The 21,635-nt window shown below is 52.9% G+C and overlaps 1 protein-coding gene across 2 annotated transcripts in view; it reads right to left on the reverse strand.

The window, feature by feature from the left end:
* Positions 1 to 21,431, reverse strand: part of SH3PXD2B (SH3 and PX domains 2B) — a 78,009-nt gene extending 56,578 nt beyond the window's left edge. The window contains exons 1-2 of one of the 2 annotated variants that reach the window (XM_037397543.1): positions 21,244 to 21,431; positions 8,196 to 8,276 (exon numbers count right to left, since the gene is read on the reverse strand). In XM_037397543.1, coding sequence (XP_037253440.1) covers positions 8,196 to 8,276; positions 21,244 to 21,315 — 153 coding nt within the window. In that variant the 5' untranslated portion in view covers positions 21,316 to 21,431. The remainder of the gene's footprint in view (positions 1 to 8,195; positions 8,277 to 21,243) is intronic. The other variant, XM_037397544.1, reaches the window with a different exon arrangement.
* Positions 21,432 to 21,635: the final 204 nt, after the last annotated feature.

Consider the following 21,635-nt stretch of genomic DNA (forward strand, 5'->3'; position numbering starts at 1 on the left):
CTGCAGAAAAACACCTTGTCCCTTCAGCTTTATCACCTCCCTCTCAAGGGCAGGACAAGCCCAAAACCACCATCTCCCTCTGTCTCTCCCAGCTCTCCCACTCACCGTAAAACTACACAGATGCTTCAGCTTCTTAGATGCCCACAATATGTGTGTGGTACATGCTACAGTCTGTACTGTATCATACAGATTTAGCAATATAAATGGGTCCTGGCCATTTTACTAAAAATTCAGCGCTTTGAGATACAGACAGACTCCTTTGCACTGATTTACTTCTATCCATCCTCAGCTCCTCCCCAGGCAGCATCAGTCAGCTTGAAACTGGTTCATTTCAGATCCAGGGCTGCTGCCATGTACATGATATAAATTGCAGGTCTTTCCACCAGAAAACTGAGCTGCATTAGATTGATTAAGAGCACGATGGAGATTCTGGGCTCATGCCAGCACATACCCAGGCAAACCTCATCAAACCCCCCAGCTACAACGGGTTCCTGGCACCTCCCCAGGGACTGACCCCATGGGCAGCAGGCAAGAGGGGGACCACCAGGGAGCTCCTGGTCTCCTGGGGACCCTGCTCAGCCCTCCCAGAACACGGCAGCTGAATTTCCAGGGCTTTTTCATTAAGCAGCTAGGCATCGGAAGGGCATTAAATCACCCCTGAGACAGGGAGAGGGGTATAACCCCTCACCTTATTTTGCAGGACATCTTTTAAACATGGCATTACTGACAGCCTCACCAAATAAGACCACACTAGATTATCAGCAAGAGATCTTAGCTCGGTCCCTGAGGAGGTGAAAATTTTAACCCCCCCATCTTTCTGCCTTCCCCCTCCAAGGGTTGCACTCAGCACAGGCTCCCCTCCGGATCGCACCCACCAAGCGATGCTTTGTGTGGGACGTACTTCCCCAGGGCTGGGAAACAAAGGCTGCAAACGCTGTCTCCTCCGGTTGCTCTGCCAAGTTTCCAGAGGGAAGGAGACCAGGGGGTGTCAACGGGGATGAATGAACAGAGCCAAGGCTCTGGAAACAGCCCTCCTTCGCCACAGGGCCACCACAGCAGCGCCAGGCGATGAACCTGGGAACAAGAAGGGACCATCTGATGGGAGCAGGCGGAGGTGAGAGCCAGGAGGCGAGTGGGAGCTCTCGGGGCCCACCGCAGACCAGCAAGCAGCGAAACTGCTCTGGAGGCAAGGGGGAGGATTGCAGAAACCTGGCGAGGGTGCAGACACAGCCTGCGGAGCTGCACGCTTGGAACAAAACTGAAAGGGCAAATGCTAGCCACCAGCTTGGAATAACCCAAAAATCAGCGTGCTGTTCCCAGCAGCTGCTGGAGAAAGGCTTTCGCTGTGAGAATTGAAATTTTTTTCCGCCGCAGACGCGCGCTGCCCAGTGCTGCTGCAGCCGCCCCAGGTGTGCGCTGGCCCTGGGAACTTCCATCCAACACCGGCTCTCCGGCAGGACGGGCTGCCGCTTCCCAGGGCAGGCACAGCTTCCAGCAGCTTGCAGCCCCGCTCGGCTGGCAGGCACAGAGCGCAGCAGCTAGTCAGGGTGCCAGCTAGAGCCAATTATAACTCCACTGACCTGCCTTGGCGCTAGCATGCACGGGAACACACTGGCTCCCGGCTGCCAAATGCTGGAAAGCTATAAATGGGAGACATTTGGAGACAGAAAAAATTAAGGAGCCAACTTTTAACTAGGCTGAAGTGCATTGGACTGTACATGCTCTCTGTGGAAGGAGAGAGGAGGGGAGGAGAATGATGAAGATCTTAGATGCGCTGCTGGAAAAATAGCAGCTCAGGGCTCTCCGTGCAGTCTGGGCACGGAAGAAAATATAGTTGCTGGTGCTTTGTAGCAGGAACCTCACTGTAGGAAGCTGTGGGGAAGCTCACGCAAGGGCCTGCCTTTCACGATCCAACTGCCTACGAGCAAGATCCTGGTTATTTATTTTTGTGGCGGGGTGAAACCACGAAGTACACTGCACACGCAACTGCACAGAATTTTGCTGAACTCTATAAACCCTGGAGAAAAAAAGAAATCCCCCAAGTGTTGAAATAAGATTCCTGTTACGAAATAGCTATCGAAAGAGCCCTGTTTACAATCCCTGGACACAAAAAGACATCCATCTCGCGCAGCCGCAGCACAGCCGAGCTGCCTTAGGGCTTTTTTCATCAAAGAGGCCGCCGGGACCAGGCAGAACCCAGAAGAGGGGTGAACCCGTGCAGTGCCTCGGCTTGCGTTCCCACCTGAAGGAGCCTCGTGCTGCTCGGGGGACACTAGTCAGCACACTCGCCTCTTGCTTTCCACATTTGGAGAATTAAGATAACACTTATTCCACCTTTGCAAACCACGTGCTCTGCCAGGAGCCCAGCTTAAAGAGCAGAAGAGGAGGAGGAGTGGTGCAGGTGGAAGAAGTCGAGCACAGGGCTCGCAGTACTGGAAGCAACGCACAAGGCTCATGTTAATTTTTCAAGAGTCCAACTGCCTGAAACAGCCTAATGAGAACAATTCCTCCCTGCGTGCCAGCTAGTGCCTTCTGAGCCTGTTTTGATGTAGCCTTTTATTTAAAAACAGCCTGAATTACTAAGATACTGACCTTATCCCCCTCCTCATCTTTGCCGGGTGGCTGCATGTACACAACAGGGGAGAACCCCCTCCAGAAGGGCTAATCTGTCTCCCATGTCAAGACAACATGCACAGACCATTGCCTCCTGCCAATTTTCTCATAAAAGCAGGCACCACTTCAACAGCCTTTTTTGTGTGTGTGAGAGAGTGTGTGTGTGTTACACACAAAGCTGTTGGCCTAAAGGCTGCAGGACTCACTCCAAGATGACACTGCTCCAGGTGGGTCAAAGCTGAAAGTTTCCAGCTAAGAACCTGAAGGATTTGTTAAACATATGGACAAACGAGAGGACTGGGAAACACACTCAATGCACATGCAGAAAGGAGTCGGGGAGAGAGCCAGAGCCATTTTTCAGGTCGCTTAACATTTTCAATTCTTCTGTCTCCGAATCATGCAACAAGCACGCTCACACCAGCCTACATCATGTCTCCATCCCTGGGCTCAAAATTAAACCTTTGTGCAGAGGAGCAGCTATGCAGCATCACCTCCTCCTACAGCCTTCAGCTAGGACAAGGGCTGAAGGGAAAGTTGCTGACTGCAAGGGGAAAAGCCCTGGGGTAACCTGTCCCCAGGGAAGACACCCCTGAATGGCAATTCGATTTTTAAGGGCTTGCAGCTCCCTGCCAGAGGAGAAGCTATTGCTTCAGTGGCGAGAAGGCAGGACATGCCATGAATGGCAAAGCCTGCTCCAAGAGGGAATTTTGAGACCTGGCTCCATCACAGCTTGCAAGCAGCTCACTTTGTGACCGACGGGATCCAGCCGGCTGTGGAGTCACAAGCCTTGCTGTCCAGGACACAAAGCAGGACAGGACAGAAAAGAGCCAGGCACAGGCTCCCGACCGGGGAGAGAGTGGCTGCAGCTGAGAGGCAGAGGAGGCAGGGGACATGAGTGGGGCTCCTGCCCAGGGAAAGCTCAGGACTCTGGTAATAGTGGGAAAGCTGTAAAGGGTCAGGTTTGGATGTAAGGACGTTTTAGGAACACAGCGAGACAACAGTGGCTCTTGGTCACATGAAGACTTGCAATAACTCCCATCGTGGCTGATGAGCTCATAATTACAGAGCAGGGAAAAAATGTTTCTTTTTGGGGGTTTCCACAAAAAAAACACAAAATACAAGCCAGTATCTGTTCTCTAACCAACAGTGTCGCTTCTTACAGCCAATGGTTTCAAGAGAACCCTTCCAAGAGCCTTGTTAACCTCCTCCCAAGTGATACATCCAATGTGATCCAATGGAGCCCTACAGTCACTGCATGGCTCTTCCCTCGCTGGCAGGGCTGGAAGCATCTCTCAGGCCCGCAGGACCCTGATCCTCTATCTCTGTCCACTGGAGAAAGCCACTCATATATCTGATTACCAACTTCCATGCCAGCCAACATTTCCAGTGTACCTGCCAGCCCCAATTAGTGTCCAGAATACAACTGGCATCCAAGCAAGCACCAATCTCCCTGCCTTTATTTCTTAGGAACAGCATCCATCTGCTCCCAATAGCTCACATCTGGCATACTGAGTGTTTCACAAAAGAGCCTCAGTCTTATTAGAAGAAAATCATTCCTCTAGCCAAGAAATTCATGCAGAACTGAGTTCAGTATTTGTAGTTACAAATTTACTACAAATCAGTTACCCAGGGTTTCAAACTTCAGAATTACAATTTCATCTAGGGGTTTGGTTTTTAATCCCTAAAAGGTTGCTCTTATGTACACCACCTTGTGATGAAAAACATCTATGGATAAAGCAAGGAGAGGTGGTAGGAACCTGAGCACAGAGGATCTACACAGCAAAAATGCACCTGAGCGCTGCCTAGGTGGCTGAAAGGCTTCCTCCTGCAACGAGCAGTGTATAGGAGGTGGAGGTATTCCCTTCCCAATTCCACCAGCTGGCATAGTACACCAAGCCTTCCTGTGATGGCCTCAGAGCAGGAAAGGTATGACCTGTGTGCTTCTCCAGGGATGAGGGACACCGCTTCATCTGCTCAAAACGCTGGATGGAGACCAGGAGGAAGCAGCCTCTGCCTCATGCTGGGACACATGAGCTGAATTGCGGAACAACAGTCAGTCACCAGCCCTTAGAGATGAGGTGACAATCTCCTGTGTGACTGCACGTGGCCCCACGGTGTGGAACTGGACAAAAAGAGGAGGTCTTGCCACCCTTGGAAGAGAAAAGCAGGGTAGGGCTTCAAAAGGCTGCTACAGAGATGCGCTGTAAAGTGGGACTTTTGCAGAAGAGAGCCAGCCTCGGGTACCAATGAACGCCAAAGGGAAGAGCTCTGGAAGCTCACAGTTTTCAGAGAAAACCTTGAACACTGGCCAGCTGATAACAGCACAGCCTGCAGCAGTACTGCGACCAGCAAGGTGGCTTTCCACATTGCCCGTTCCAGTACAGGGAACGCGGCTGCCTGACATCTCTGCATCCAGGTGGAGGCAGAGACCAGCACTGGGCAAACTCTAGGCTTCACCCCTGTTTCAGCTGAGGTTGTGGTTTGTGTTGAGTGTCATTTCTGCCTGGCCAGGGAGGGAAGGACACTTTGCCCTCCAGCTGCAGTGGGAGCAGGCTAGCCGGCGAGGCTGTCAGTAGTAAGTGTGCATGTGTTTTACTTGGCCTTACTCCTAAAATAATTGTTTGGCCACAATAGAAGGTGACAAGTGATTCAGCTGTGGCGCCGCAGGGAATATCAGGGGAAAATCCCCAACCACTCACACAACTGTGCCTGGGCTGCTCTGAGCTGCAGCATCACATCAGCCTGGGAGCCAGCCCCCACCAGCCCTCGCTCCTGCCCTGAGAATTTCTTCCCCTCTCTCCTACTTGGATCAAATGGTTTCCTTGTCCTCCTTCCTGGGCTTAACAAGAGGGTTAGTGACAGCAAAAGAGGGTGAACCAACCTTCACCCAAAGGTAGCCAGAGCTGCTATGGAAAAAACAAAACCCTGCTCAGCTTCTGGCAGGAGCATGGAAAGTACAGCCAGAATCACTGGGAACACAGATATTAAATTAACAAATATCTCTACCCAAACATGCATGTACTGTGATTGCTCAAGGCCATAAGTACAACTGGATGGATTTTCACTGGATAACATGAAAGACAGATTCTTGACACAGGGATCACCTGCAACTCAAGTTTCCAATTCTTCCTCCAATGCATCAAAAAGGTCATCAGAACTGGACCGAGGAAAAATATTTTTCCCCTCTTACTATGCTTTCAGAAGCAGCCGAACCACTTTAGCCAATCAGTTATTTTGGGGGGGGTTGTTTTCTGCTTTGGTTTTTTGTTTTGTTTTGTTTGTTTTTAATAACCAGAAGCATGAATAATTTCCAGCATGGAAAATTTCTGCCTAAAGAGCTAAAATTGGCATAGAATCATCCAACAGTCATGTAATAAAGGCCTCCAGCAACAGCAAGAGTCACTGCTACCAAGCCTACCTAGAGCATTTTTTTCCACTGTGCTAAGAGGATCTGTTTCACTCCTCGCCTTTCAATCCAATTTCCACTGTACTGCACCGCAAGTTTAAAATAAGGACACCAGGAAGCATGTGTGATAAGGGGGAAGGAAGGGAAAAACCACAATTTCATTCATTCTTTCAACACAGCCAAAAAGGAGTGGTTACTTTTTTTTTTTTTTTAGAAAAAGCTTCAGGGAAAAATGAAGGGGGAGACATTTGCTTTAAACTTGCCCATCTGCACCATGATGGTCAATCAAGCGCCGATTTCTGCTGCAGCAATTCAAACACATCTGCACAGCCCTGCGCGCACTTAGGCCAAGGCACCATCAAGCACTTCTGCTTCTAAAGGTGCCCCAGGGTGTTCTGCAGAGCCAGTTTGAGTCTCTGGCTCCAAACAGCCTCCAGTGACAACCCTTTCCATCTAGAAGCGTGCACAGCTTCAGCCAAGATGGAAGGAGAGGAAGAGAAGACAGACAGCTGCTATCTCCCTACCTGTCCTTCCCCATGAGGAGCAAGGCAGCCCAGGGAAACAGCACAGCTGGAGGCACCGCTTTATGCCATATAAACCCCAAAAAACTGTGCCCCCTTGCAGCAAAGGCAGCATGAGCTTGGCCACCACCTTGGAGCACCAGTGAAGACGAGATGCTGCAGAGAAGGAAGCGCTGAGCTGGGTTTCCTTCCAGCCCTGGCTGCTGCCCAACAGCTGTTCCCTGTTTATTTACTTTAATATTTCCTTGGTTACACAAGCAGCTGCACACAGCTTAACCCCTGCCTGCACCAGCCGCCCGTGCCACCCTTGCCCAGCACGATGCTGCGGGACAGCAGCAAGGGACAGGGTAAGGACACCCAGGGTCTTGCCAATGGTCGGCCAGGGCTTACTCAGCGTGGCCACGGCTCTGCACAAGGGGACTTATCAGGCAGGGGCCAGGACACCAGCAAGGTGAGCAGCCATCTCGCACCATCCCAGGCTTCGCAGGCTGACCTGAAGCCAGATGACCAGCTGAACCTGGGAAAGCCATCTGGGTTCCCATGGGCTTGCTTCCCCGGGCAGGCCCCGATGCACTGTAATTTTAGCAGTGTATTTGTCTCTGGATACAGTGATTTCAGAAAAGGCATCCTCATTCCTGAGCAACCACAGCACCCTTTCATGTAAGGCATATAGCCATGCTCAAAACTTCACGTGAGCAGGTCGGTGGAGGCAGAAGGCGCCCATCTCCTCTCCCAGTCCCATGCACAGGCCAGGAGGGACATGCCAATGACTCTTCTGGCAGCTGCTGCTGGTCCATAGATCACTTAATGCATTTTCTTTTCTCATCTGCACAGAGCCTGTTCCAGCAGCTCGGTTTGTGTTTTGGCTCATAAAGCTCAGCCAGACCCCTTGGCTCATCTCCACTCAGGAGGGGGTGGAAAACACCCTTTGCCTGCTTGCGCAGAACACCAGCTTCAGTTTTCTGCAACCCAGCCTGTCCCAATTGCCTTTCCAGCCTCCTCCCTCTCTCCCAGCTCCATTTTCTTCCTGACTCCCCCCTGCACCAGGAGGTAATGGCTAAAGCAGCTGCTGTCAGCTGCCCTCTGGGCTGGCAGTACACCGCCCTGGGCAGCGGGCATCCCCCCAGTGCCGGCTCCCCAAAACACCAGCAGTAGGACACGGACCCAGGGAAATCAGCGCTTTCCAGTCACAGCCCCGTTTTGCTGTGATAGCAGCTGGGAAAGGCATGGTATTAGCTCTGCAGGAATGGAGGTCAGGCCGAACTTGAACAAAATTTCCCCCCCCAAAGCAAACAAAACACCCCAACAAACACCCCAGCACAGATTTCTGCTGCAGCAATTCAAACACATCTACACAGCCCTGCATGCAGTTAGGCCAAGGAGTGACAGCAGAACTTCGACACCAGGACATGCAGAAGACCCAGGCTGTCCCCACAGATGCACAAGAGGCACTGGAGTGGAGTCCAGCTTTTGGGGTTGCTTTGTTCTTGCTTTCTCATGGATGTCCAAAATTGCATTTAAGTTTCCTCAAATCAAAACATTTTCTGTTAGATTATGAAAGGCATGCTTAGTGTAAGGCAGAAACCACATTTCTCAAAGGACCACAGCTTTCGACGCTCCAAAATCCAAACCCCACGAACTAGTGAAATGCTTACCTGCAGGTCAAAGAACTTGCTGTACCGTCGGTATATGACTTCTGTGGACCCATTGGACCAGGTGACTTTGATAATGTACACCTGCAGGGAACAGAGGAAGAAATCAGAGAGGAGTGACCCAACAACCTGCACTAGAACCCAAGCTCTGCTAAAGCAGCCCACGCAGCCCCCACGGCTGGCCATCAACCAGGGAAGTTCATGGGAACACTTAAAAGTCATTTCAGCAATACTAGAATATATGTAAGCTTAAACTATTAAGCTCCACTGCTGCAGCTTAATTGTCTACTAAATGCTTATTGCTAGTTGTGAATTAAGACAGCTCCCTATCCCTAAATTGGTGCGTACATCGAATGTGAAAGGGCACTTCTATATAAAAACACAGTTAAAGTCTCTTGAGACAGGCACATTACCAGTTAATACCTATGCCTTGGCCATCCCATCTATGGTTGCAGCATAAAGTTTGATGTCCAGATCCCAAACGTGCAGTCCCCAGCGTGCTGCGCCGCATGCCACCGCCAGCCTGGGTCCCAGGGCTGGGGCTTGCAAGAACTCAAACCCACAAGGTTCGAAATTCCATCTGTTTTGCCATAAGTAGCTCTGAGGATTTGTTTATTTGAACTTGCTGGGGTGCAATTCACCCTCCTGTTCCTTAAAATACTACACAATCAATCCTAGTAATTGCAGGTTATTCACAAACCATAGGACCAGGCTTTTACTGGTGATTAATGCAAAAAGAAAAGAAAAAAACAAAAACAAACAACAAACCAGCCCAGTTTTTTTTATTCTTCCATGAAAGGCAACAAGCAAATAACAGAATTGGGCAATTACTTATCTAATGTCCTCACTCCTTTTTCACAGAAACCAAAGATCACCCTTGACAAGATGCCAGCCCAACACTCAAGTGATGCAAATCTCAGCCTTCACTAATTGATAACAGATTGACTAAGCAGAATGAGGGCAGGCTCATTTTTTATTCTAACTCTCAGGTCCTGCTTATTTCCACCAGAAATTCAAGTATCTATTCACTGAAGCAGGAACAAAACATTCAGAAGCTCAAGCAAATGGACGTGCTAGAACTTCAGCTAACATCATGAAGCGTGAAGGCTCTCAGGGTGCTGATGTTTTGGTATTTAGAACAGAATCCCTTAAGAGTTTCACAAGGTTTCCCACAGAGATGCACATTTTTCCCGATGCTGGAATGTGACCAACATCCCAGCCCAATACCAAAACTCAAACACCAGGAGATTCAAATAGATAGCACAGCACTAAATCATCTGAGCTCATCAAACCTACTCAAAAGCTGTACTAAAAAATCTAATCAAAAACTCACTCTGCTGCCCAGAGGGCTGATGCAGCATGACCAGCCAAAGTGAGGAGACTCCTGAGGAACAACAAACTCTTCCCAGTGGAATCACTTCCAAAATAAGACGGAAAAAGAGGCAACAAGTTCTTTTATTGCTAAAATAAAGCACTTCAGTACTTTCAACCCAGCAATGAAATGACCACGTTTCTTCAACCAGATGATCAGCCCAAACACAGCTGCGACTGCTTTGCTGACTCGCGGTGAGCCAGCTGGGTGTCACAGGCACCACTACCATCTCCAGACAAAATCCAAATTGCTCAGCATCACCTCACAGGCCTTTATTCACCTAACCACAATCCTCTCCATTCACAAACTCTTTTTTTTTTTTTTTTTTTTTTGAACGGAAAGCTAATATGCTTTCTGCATATTAGCACCAGAAAGAAGGAGGGCTCCCGCAGGAGCATCTGTAGCAGCTGGGCAGACCTGGATGGACCATGATTTTCTGCAAGGGAGACCCCAACACGGCGCTTGCTTAGCACCAAACGTGGCTTGTCAAGTACTCTGCATTGGGTCAGGTGCCATTCCCATTCCAGAACATGCTTCTAGAGCTCAACAGGTCAGGGACAACTTGGCTGACCACAGTTTGCAAGGAAAATTGTTAAAGTTGCATGACGCGGCCTCTGAAGGGTCTGACAGCATCCGTGCGGTCGTCATCACGTCATCAGCAAACTAAGCGTTAACTTGACACTAAGTAAGCATCCAAGCTGCCTTTACCCTCACCCCAGGACTTGCCGGCAGGCCAGCATGAGCTCATTCTGGATGGAAGCTCAGCCGATATCCCAGCTTTCTTACCAGTCTATAGCACTTTACAGGGTTATATCACTGCTGGCTGCCTGCCTGGAGAAAGCCTTCCACTGGGGCAGGAGGAAGAGCCAACTTTTCTACATTGTTCATTCCTATCCTGCCTTTATTTGGAGTCAACAGCTTATTAAACTGGGATTTTAATCAGGATGTGGATTTGTTCAAGCCAAAATGAATTCAAAGCTCTTAAGGGCAATAAAGCCATGGGGTTTGAGGGCACAACATGCGTTATTATACCCTTTGCAACTGGGGGAAGGAGCATTTCCCCCAATCAATGAGCTCACTCCTAATTTTGCTGAAATGTGGATCTCCCAGGAGTCTGGGTAACAGTTTCTTGCTCATCCTGTTTGGACAGCAGAAAAGTCTCTGGGGGTGTCTCCTCACCTACTTGTGGAAAGCAGAAAAGATGGGGAAGCCCATAGGAACGGAAGCTCCTCAGTACCTATAAAAACACTGTCTCAGCAAAGCTGGCTTCCTCTCTCCTTGTGAACATCCCTTGTCCTTCGCTCCGATGGCCCCATCCCACCACAGTATTCTCTTGGCCAAAACCATCACTGATCTTGATCTCTGCCAATACCTAATCCAGCCCCCGCCATCCTGGGGATCAAAAAAGACATCAGAAAACACAACTCAGGTGCTCTCCTCAACTAACAACAAAAGTGTGGATTTTGAAAGGTACAAACAGTGCAGTCAGCCACCCAGTGGTGGTGTCACAGGGACTGGAGACGATGCGCCACCAAGCTGCCACAGGCACCCACCCACTCCTTTCTCAGGTGCTTTTGGAAGACACTTTCAATGACCAAGACAGTTTTGAAAACACTGCACTTGATCTGAAGTTTCCCCTTCCAGTCTGGCACCGCACCATGTCCTGCCAGGAGCAGACACCACGGAGCAGCAGCCCAAACAAACCCAGTTTTGCCCCAGTAAGGAGCCACGTCATCAGCTGGTCCCACATCCCTTGGTCCTGCAGAGGCTGCTCTGAGGACAGGCTTCTTCCCAGCCCGGCTGTGTGGGTGACGACATGTGGAAACAGTTACTTCATGGGTCTTCTCCAGCTCCAATTTCTACAGTCCTTCAAACAAGTAACACAGAAACCACCAGCAGGCCTTTTCCATGGAAAGAGTGAGGCGGCATCCCGGGGCCACAGCTGGTGCTGCCCCGGGGACGTGCACCCATGGGCAGCACCGCTGGGCACAGGGGGTCTGCCACCGCTGCGCTTGGATCCCACCCCGCTGCTTGCTCGAGGGGTGGGGAGAGCCCAGCAGACCACAGGGAATGGCAGGCGGCCCCAGATGCAGAAGGGGGGCTCTACAACCCCATCACGTGTGCTGGGCCCCTGGCCAAAACCAACAGGCAGAGCTATCTAAATATCTACAGTCCTCCTCGGGCCAGTGGCAGGGTCTGCACCACGGGGAGGAACCAGCTGACTCGGTGAAACCCGGGAACCAGTGGCTCCCATCCATCCCTCCCTCCCTCGCGGGAGGACGCCTTCCCTGCCCCAGTGCCAGCCCCAAGAGCCTTCATCTCTCACCCTGCTCCAGCCGACGCTGCCGCACAGGCACCACGTCCAACCCCACAGCTAGGTATGATGCCTGAAGGCAACAGGCCAAGGTGAGCTGTGGAAGAAGCAGAAATCACTGGGGCTGAACCCTCCTCAGCTTCAGGCCAGGGGAGCAAAGCTGAAATTCAAGCCCACGCTTCTGAGATCCCTGAGATGCAGCTCACGGCATTGGTCCTACTAGATCAAGGCAAGAGGAGAGGTACTGAGCTTTCAGGGTCACTCAAATACACCCAAAATCCTGCTTTCAGGATTGACAGGCCCACACACACACCCTCAGCTCCCCATCACCCCTCTCCCCACCACCATCTCCCCTGCCCTCACGCCGCGAAACCACAGTCCCATGCTGTGGCAAGCCCATGTTATGGAGCAGGAGAAGTTCCCGGCAGGACAACCTTGTCAGAGCCTCAGCAAAGACCAAAGCAAAGAAACAAGACCTGTCCTCTACCCCCGGGGGGACACAGAGGCCACAGGGACAGTTTTGGAGGTGCAGGTGGATCTAATCCAACGCTGGAGGAGGAGCACTTCACACCAATGCCAAACACCCTCTGTGCTCCTGTCCCCTGCAGGGCAGGAGCGGGCAGATCCCTCACGGAAAATGGAAGCCGGCAGATGCAAAAGCCTGAACTCTGACAGGCACCGCCGGGACTGGGCTCCCCAAACTCCCTACGTTACAAGTCATCAGTCACATACCAACTACTTAAAAAATTACCAGTTGAGAAATTTACCATCAGGACCACCACTGCCCAAGTTTCTCCTTGGTCACATTAGAAGCCAAGCACTCTAAATGGAAATATAAAGACGGAAAACAGGCCCCGGGCGATCTTGCAGCCCACCCAGCCGGGCATCACAAGCTCAGTGCCCATGGCATCCCTCCGGCATGACCCCGTGCCTGCCACAGCTCTCCTCTCCCCAGCATCTCTGGAGAGGCAGCTCAGAGGGAGAACGGGCCAGTGGGAAGCAGGACTGAAAACCTCAGTAAGGGAACCATCAAAAACTGACAGGTTGCTAAAAGAAATGCAAATGGCACATGGCCAACCGTAACAGAGCTGTCAGTGAGAGCTGCCAGTCAGCTCACATGGCAGTAAGGGCTCTGCAGCCCCAGGGGAAACAGGCTGGCAACCCACAGCCGGCAAATGCAGGAGGGAGATCCAGGACATCCCTCCTGGGCAGGATGGCACCCCAGGCAGGAAGCAGGCTCCAGCATCAGGCATCACCAGAGGAGCAGGAAGGCTGAAGGAGCCAGCTCAGACACACATCCAGAGCAGTTAGAGTCACAGGGACTAGACTGAAAGAACAGAGGGAATGAGAAGCCAGTGCAAATTATCTCTATCTGAAAGGGCAGCCAGAGATTTAATTTCTTTTTTTTTTTTCTTCCTCTTGAAGAAATGAAGTAACAAGCATAAGCCCTGGGAGCTGTCAGACCCCAGAAGTGTTTTTCCAGGGACTGATAAAGAGCCTCAGTGCTGCAGACAGCAATGGCTCCCAGCAACTTGCAATGCTCAAAGGGACCAAGGGCTCTGGAGTCCTTCACAAGCCCCCAGTCTTGCACCTTCCCCAAAAGCACATTGTCCCATACAACAACGTGGCCAGAGAGAGGACATGATTCAAGCAGCTGACTTGAGGCAATGGAATTAAGAACAGATACATGAAAAAAAAAAAAAAAAGAAAAAAAAAAAAACCAACCAAAAAAACAAACCAAAGCAAAACACAGAAACAGTTTTCCGTTCTTGAAACACGAGGCTGTGACCTCCTAGAAGAAGCACTGTTGGACTCCTTGCATAAACACAGTATGGACAGGCACAAAACACAACCTGGGAAGCAGCCTGGTGCTCCAATTTGAGTAGGAAAAAGGCAGACTGAAGTTGCAGGAAAACCTAGCATTAGTTTCGGCCCCTCTTCTCCCACAGGAGTTTTTCCAAGTTTTCCAAGAGTTTCAAGGCATCCTGGCTGGTGGGTGGGCACACATAAAACCCACAAGTAAGGCTTTGGGGAGAGGGGAGCTGCTGGCTGGTCTGCAAGCTCTCTGCCTGGCACCCAGCAGGAGGCTGAATGAGGCAGCAAGTCCACCCTGAGCTCAGCACCATCCAGCTGTGGCAGCTCGAGCCCAGGAGCAGCAGACCCACACAGACACAGCCCTGCGAGCCAACAACCCAGCAGCAGCCCTCCCTGGCACGGCACAGCCCTCCCTGGGTGGCTCTGCAGCAGTCCCTGAGCTTCCCCAGCCCTGAAGCATCCCCACGCCCAGAGCTCCCGCACGCCGACAGCCTCCCGTTCCCACACCGGCCACACATGAACAGAGCAGAAAGCAATGCCACCGTCACTTGGAAAGACACCTCCACGGGGCTGCAGGGACACGCATCCCTGCCCACCCGCCGCCGCCGAGCATCAGTGTAAGTCCCCTGCCACTCAGCAGAGCTCCTACAGCAAAGCCAGACATAACAGCCTCCAGCAGCGGCAGGGCTGTCTGCAGAGCTGTTTCCAATGGGTTTGAGCCTGTGTGGTCTTGGGTCCAGGGAGACCATGTACAATAAACCTCTCTGTGGAAAACTCCGCATATTTAAAGCATCTTTCATCAGCAAAGGGGGAAAGCATCAGTCTCTCTATTCCACCCGCACTCCCACACACACCCCAAAACACAGGGAAGCAACACGACCACCTCGCACCCTGGCCTCCGCCACTGCCACGAGAAAGGAACACCAAGAAAATTCAAAGGGGCAAAGGACTTGAAGCAGCTGACAGATCGAGCCAAACCAGAGCGGGTTTAATATAGAAAAGGGAGTGGGAAATTGTAAGAGGAAAAGAAAAAAAAAAAAAAAAGAAAAAAAAAAAAAAAGGAGGGAGGTGGCTGGAAACAAAGAAAGTTCTTGGCGGCAAGCTGCTGTGCTTGGCCCCTCTCCATCAGCCTTCGCCACCGCAGGCGTGCGGGGCTGGGGAGGGGAGTGCAGGGGCTCTTGTGCCACGGGACAACAAAGCTTGGAGGGGGAGAGGGACAGCCGGCCCCCAGCTCCATCACCAGACACCTTGTCACTCCCTTGCTCCTGCTCTGTGGATAGGGAAAGCTGGGAGAAGAGTCATGCTGGTTCAGATGGCACTGGGAAAGGCATGGAGAAGCGATCCCAGCAGTAACTGCAGCACATAAGGGACACTGCTGTGGTCCCTCTGGTCTAGCAAAGGAACAGGGCAGAAGCAACAAGTCAGAGCTGCAGGGAGGAGCTGGGTAATGGGGATGCAGGCAGCACAAGGAAAGGCATATCCTCATCACCACGGCAAATAACCCAAGCTGCCCACACACCCGGGACTATGAAGCAGCCACCTCCCCTCACTCTGATTCATCCCTTTGACTGTACCCTCCTAAAACCCCAGCGAGTGACAGCTCTTCCCGCTCTCCTGTTGTACAGCTCGGCAGGGCACAGCACCGCCTGAGCAGGCAGCCAAAGCTGCTGGGATGAAAAGTGCGCACACACGGGGCTGGGCCAAGCATGGGGACCCCAAGGACAACCCACCAAGCCCCGCTCAGCCACACAACAGACACACCCTCTTGTTCACTCTGTCACAATGAAGGTCAAACATATGGATTCACTTGTTTCCTATTTCCCACTGCTATGTGAAACAGCCGGAAGATAGAGATACCCTCCAAAGCAAAGCTGCGCGGGATCAAGGTCACCAGATCTCCAAGCAGGCAGAGGCGATGGGTGGCCCCAGTGCTGAAGTTCACCGCTGAATTGAGTATGAGCGCCAGCTTTCCACACAGAGCTGCGTCCACCTCCGTGGCCACGTGCTAGGCAGGATTTAGCCCTTCCACTGAACTGCGACATTCAGAGTTTTCAACAGGTTTAAGTAACATGACTAGGGAAGAAAAACAAAAGAGAGTTTGCATCTGAGTGTTGGTTTTCACCCACAAAGCTAACAGTGCGCCCTTAAGCCCTAGCTCTCTCGAGAGGTGAGGGGGAAGGAAGGGCTGGCTGGCTCTGTAACGCTGTGCAGCAGAGCAGGGACAGGCGCACAACGGGTCCAAATTTGTATTGGCTACAGTCTCCAAATGCCCTGCCTGTGGCCTGCCTCGAGCAGGAGAGCATCAGCCAGCTGACAGGAAACGGGATGAGATACAGCAGAACCACAGGATACAGCAGCAGAACACCACTAAGGATGCCGAGAGAGCCCTCAGATCTCCCAAGGCCACTGACACTCAGAAACTCCTTGCCGCAGCAGACTCCAGCTTCCTGGGTTCAGCTTTGCTTCATACATCCTGGTTTTGCTTCTTCTTTCATTCCTAGTTTAAACGGCCACTGCATAGATTTCACAGTATTCATTTTAACCTCCTGCTTCCTCAGCCTAAATGCACTCAGCTCCTTCGGTTCCCCACAGGACATTCCCACCATACCAAGAGCACAGTCACCCTCCCCAGAGAGCCTGGCACAGGGGGACTCATCCCCTAATGCCCTTTTTAAGCCAAGCAATCGGTATGATTCACCATGGCAGAAATAACACAGCTGTACAAGGTGATACTGTGCCAGGTCCCCACGGAGCTCTGCTCCAGCTGGGCAAGTCAGGACCAGGGGACCATGACACACAGGTCCATGGGACACATGTTCTTCAGAAGACATCTTCCGATCTGCATGTATAAGGCACTGAGGAACCACTGAATCTGTAGATTAACATCTCTCATCCTCTCGCCAGTCAAGCACTCTTCCCTGAATGCTCCATAATCAATTCCAGATAAGCAACTGGGTTGGGCTGGACAACAAATGAAACCATGAACAGCCTCACCACTACAAAGAACGGGAGCAGAGGAGACACCTACCATCACATCACCAATTCCACATCAAAAATAGAACACATTAATTTTTTGAATATGGTTTTCATCAAAGTTGTTTTAAAATACCTACAGATGCTATCAACTAGGCATCAGATTCCAACACACAGCGTTAATTACTTTCGCAAGGCAGCTGCAACAAATGAGGTGGTTCAATATGCATGGGTATCCATCCTGTTTAAAGTCTGCAATCCTCTTAACTGAGCTTGCAAAATAAATGTATGCTGCACACTTTGTTTAATTTTCCCTTTTTCAAAGCGATACGTGGAGGCTGGGAAAGGAAGTCCCGCGGGAGCACAGTCCAGGTTTCCCTATAAACTAACACAACCAAACAGCATGCTGCTCCCTCTTTCCTGTCAGACCTATATATCTGTGATTGGGGTTTGTGCTCTACTGCAACCATTTTAAAACTATATGAACTATGGAAATGCTCTTGGTGGACAGGGTGTAGAAATGAAGACATGATTCAATTACATTGTTATTAACATATAGAACAACAGACACAAATTGCAGCTGTATTAAAACAAAAGGTCCTGAAGCTTGCCTAAGGGCAAAAAAACAACCAAAATCTGGATTTAGCAGGGAAAAGATTTATTTTAGAGCTTCTACTAGAGAATAACAAACACAGAACTATAAAAAGACCCCGCGTGAAATCCTTTAAAGGACAACGTAGTCTGTTTCAACTATGGCTTTGTTTGGATCTTTTCTGAATAACATTCATTTATCAGAATATGAGACTTGGCCAGACCGTAGAAATGACAGTCTGCCACTCCGTCGCCCAGAATGATTATTTTTAAACTTTGCTTTTGGACTTTGCCTTTTCAGATTTGTAGTATGGCCCCAGAGCCCTCGCTGGCAGCGCCCCTGAGGGGCATGAGCTGTAACCACTTAACACAGGATCATATGGGAAATGTCACTACAGGGTGACCCCCCAGCCACTGCCTGAAGGACCGGAGTTGGGAGTCCCCTTCTTCACTTGGACGATGGGCTGCTGAGATCCCGAGCTTGGTTGTTCTCTCTTGACAGGATCAGAGCAGTCTGTCCTGCAACAAACACCTGCAAAATGATAATTTCTCACAGCCCCTTCCAGGTACTGCCCCATCAAAAAAGCTTAAAGTCACAAGGTGCTCAAGTGCAGCTGAAGCATCTGGGGTGAGCAGCCCAGGAGAGGTGCCATGCAGTACAGCAATCCGTTTCACAGCCGGCAGAGCTAATTCAAGGCTCCCATCACTCAGAGGCACAAGCTCAGCTATCCTTCCCCCCTTGGCCCTTCCATATGTGTGAATGGAGTTGGTTTGACAAGAACAGGAGCAGACTTGTCAGCCTCACACCCTGCCAACGCCGTGGCAGCAAGAAGAGCCGTCTAGGAGCACACGGCTGACTGCAGGGAGAAAGGCATGCAAGGGGAGAGCACAGCCTGCTAATAGCAATCCAGCCTGGCCCCTGCCAGCAGAGCTCACCGCAGTACCTACCCAAGGCTCTAACACCTCAAGGAGGAGAAACACAGTCAAGAGGCCATTCCCATTTTCCCTGTCCCCCAAATGGGTTTAAACATGCCTGGGCTCCCTTTGAACAACCCGTCCAGCTCCTCCCGCCCTCTGGCCAGGTACTGCTCTGTCACCAGCGTAAGGAGGATGCACGGGAGATGGATAGGTCAAGTGCAATGTTGTCCCAGAACACCCTTCCAGGGGAGCATGGCCACCAGACACGCTGTGAGAAGCGGCGCAGTGCACTGACACTCTCGCACTGGGATACCGGGATTTGACCCAGTGCCATTCATGGGCACACACGCATTCGAGGGCATGGGGCTGTGTTGGGGTCCCCAGCTAAACCCCGACACTCAGCTCCACAAATGTTTGAGCTGGCCTGTGGCTACCCAAACCCTACCTGGCACCTTGTCCAGCACAAGCCCCACAGTTTGGGGGATTACTGTGCCTCCTGCTTCAAATCAGAGCTGCAAAAAATCACACATTTTTGTGCAGGCACACAACTCTTTTTGCATCAATTACCAAGGTGATGGGCAAACCACACCAGCCTCAATAGAGCTGGCCTTTCCCACGGCCGCTCTCCACCACTGGCAACAACAAGGACTTCAAACCAGTGTTTTAATCTCACTTTTCTGGGAAACTGGAATGCACAACTTTCTGCTGTGGCCTCACTACAGCCAACACAACTGCACCTTTGTCCGGCAGAGAAAAGCTCCACGATGCAGAGAGGCGGCCGAGCCCAAGCAGCACAGGTCATTCTCCAGTCAGGCCAGTGCAGAGGCAATGGCAGGAAAAGCCGGCATGCTCCTCCAGCCTCCCCAGGGACAGCAAACGCCTGCCTCAGGGGATGGAGGAGAGCACATTTACGCTCAGTAACAAGAAAACAGAGAGCAAAGGTTTAACACAGACACTTTGTGGTTGATCCGATCTGCAGCATGCCAGCAGATACCATCTAAAGTAAGGTGACTCAGCCATGATTTGCTGCCCCTCCTCTCCCCGTCTTTGCAAGAGGAGCAAAGGGGGGGGGGGGGGGGGGGGGGGGGGGGGTGTGTGGAGAAAAAAAAAAGACAAGGTTTTCATTCTATATAATTAACTGGTTTTGTGAATCTGCCTAGTTCCTATCGATTCCCTTGAACAAGGCGAGCACTCCCGTTCACTCCAGCGCTGCCCGGGGAGGCTGCTGCCTGCCCCTCCCTGGGCTCAGCCCCGCTGCGGCCACGCTGGCTCACACTGCTGGGGTTCGGTCCAAGACCAGTACAGGGGAAGGTTAAGGACTCGAGAGCAGCTGGCTGAGGAGGGAGCGGGTGGCCGAGCTGCACAGCTGGCCATCAGGAGCTGCCTGCAGCCACCTTCTCCCACTGCCCCAGGAGCTTCTGCTGCAGGCCCCCCACCCCTGCTGCCCCCCCATACGTAGAGGAACCTCCGTCGCAGTCTTCCAGCCTCACAGGGACTATCTATGCCATGCTCAACTTCACCCGCCTCACTCCTGCGGGTAGAGGGTGAACAGGGCCAGTGCCCAAAACAAAGTGTCCACCATGGGGTGCATCCCAGCCGTGGGGACAGAGGTCCCAAGGGGTGTGCAGAGCCCCCAGTAAGGGAGCGAGAAGGCCTGAAAGAAGAGCGGAGGAGCAGCTGCAGACAAGCCGGTCCAAGCCCCGTTACAGGACCTGACGGTGGTGCAACAGATCCGCCAAGACAAACAGCAGCGTACACAGCTCAGCAAACCTCCTCACGTACATGCTCCTCCAGATCAGATGCATAACCCAGCTACAATGAGTAAGCCTGGGATGGACACGGCAGGAAGGGGGGCACATCTGGAGCTGGGGCCAGGCTCAGCCAGGGCTGATAAAGCCGCAGGCAAGGCAGGAGAGGAAGAAGGGGTGATAAGGGGTGGGGCGGCAGCAGCCACACCACATCCCTGGATGAAAGCAGAGAGCAACAGCCCCCTTTACCCTCTCCTACAGCCTGCCTAGGGCTGGTCTGCCCTCTGCTTTCCTCCAACTGTTGCTCGCTGCCACAAACCAGCCGGGGTAACCTGGAGAAGCCCCTGATCCCCTCAAGAGCTCAGGGAACCTGGCTTTGCCAACACGACACGCTCCAGCCAGAGCGAACACCACATCCTCATAACGCATCTGCGCCTTGAACAGTGTGTCACTGGGTCACCCCATCCAAAGTGAACGGGGCAGGGAGAACATTTTGGTCTTTGTTTTACAGTTGTTGCCAGGATTCACCCACAAGGTCTCCACGGATGCCTGGAAGCACACCAAAGTTTAAATAATAAAATAAAATTTAAAAAAATAAAATAAAAAAAAAAGAAAAAACTCAACCCTTTTAAAAAAAAATAAGACAAACCCACAACATTTTGGATGATGTCCTGGAGCAGGCAGGAAAGTGCTCCCTGGGCAGCCACGCCGAAGGGGCGCGGGGACACGGGGGGGGGGGGGGGGGGGGCACACCTCGCGGGGCCAGCGGCAGTCCCGGGGGCAGAAGGAAGGTGCTGGGGGTCCCTTGCCCCGGGAATCTGCAGCCAACAGGTCTCAGAGCCCCTCTGCCAGCCGCTGCTCCCTCGCCACCGCAGGGGCACCTCCCGGGGTGCCCCGGAGCCGCCGCCGCCTCCCCCGGGGTGCGGGCTGCGCTCGGAGCCCCCCGGCAAGGTCCCGCCCGCCTATTCCCGGGCACCTCCCGGCGCTTCCCCGGCAGGTCCCGCACAGGGTCCCCACCGGCGCTGCCCCCCAGCGCGGCCACGTCCCGCCCGCCCCCCCGGGTGGCGGGGGCCGGGAGGAAGAGGCAGCGCGTCCCCTCGCTGGCGGGGGGGGGCACCGGGTGACCCCAACGGGGGTGGGAGCGGCACAGCCGGCAGCGCTGCCTTCTTCCTCCTCCTCCTCCTCCTCCCTGCCGCCCCGCGGCCAGGGCTCCGCTGCCCGCCGCCGGGACGGCCATGGGGCCGCCCAGCGCCGGCCCTTTGTTTGCCCAGGGCCGGGCGCGGCGGAGCGGGGCGCCCCGAGCCGAGCCGCGCCACTCACATAGTGCTTGTTGGGAATGCGCCGCTTCTGCACGTCCAGCACCTTCACCTCCGCGATGCTCCGCCTGGGCATGCCTCTGCCTCTGCCCCTCGCAGCCCGGCGCCAGCGGCGAAGCGGGGAGCGGCGGCGGCGCTGGGGGAGGCACTGGCGCACGCAGCCGGGACGGAGCCTGCAGCGCCGCGCCAAGCCGAGCCCAGCCGCCCGCTGCCGGGGGCGGGAGGCGGCCCCGGCCCGCCCCGGCCTATCCCGGCCGGCGGGGCGGCCCCACTGCCGCCTGCTTAAAGGGGCGGCCGGCGCCGCCCGCCCCACGCGTGCCCGTGTCCGCCGGCGCGCAGCGCCGTGCGGGACCCCCCCCGGCCCGAGGGGGAGGGGGGAAGGCGGCTCGGCTGTGT

Source organism: Falco rusticolus, chromosome 8 (assembly GCF_015220075.1).
Source record: "Falco rusticolus isolate bFalRus1 chromosome 8, bFalRus1.pri, whole genome shotgun sequence".
Classification (NCBI taxonomy): Eukaryota; Metazoa; Chordata; class Aves; order Falconiformes; family Falconidae; genus Falco; species Falco rusticolus.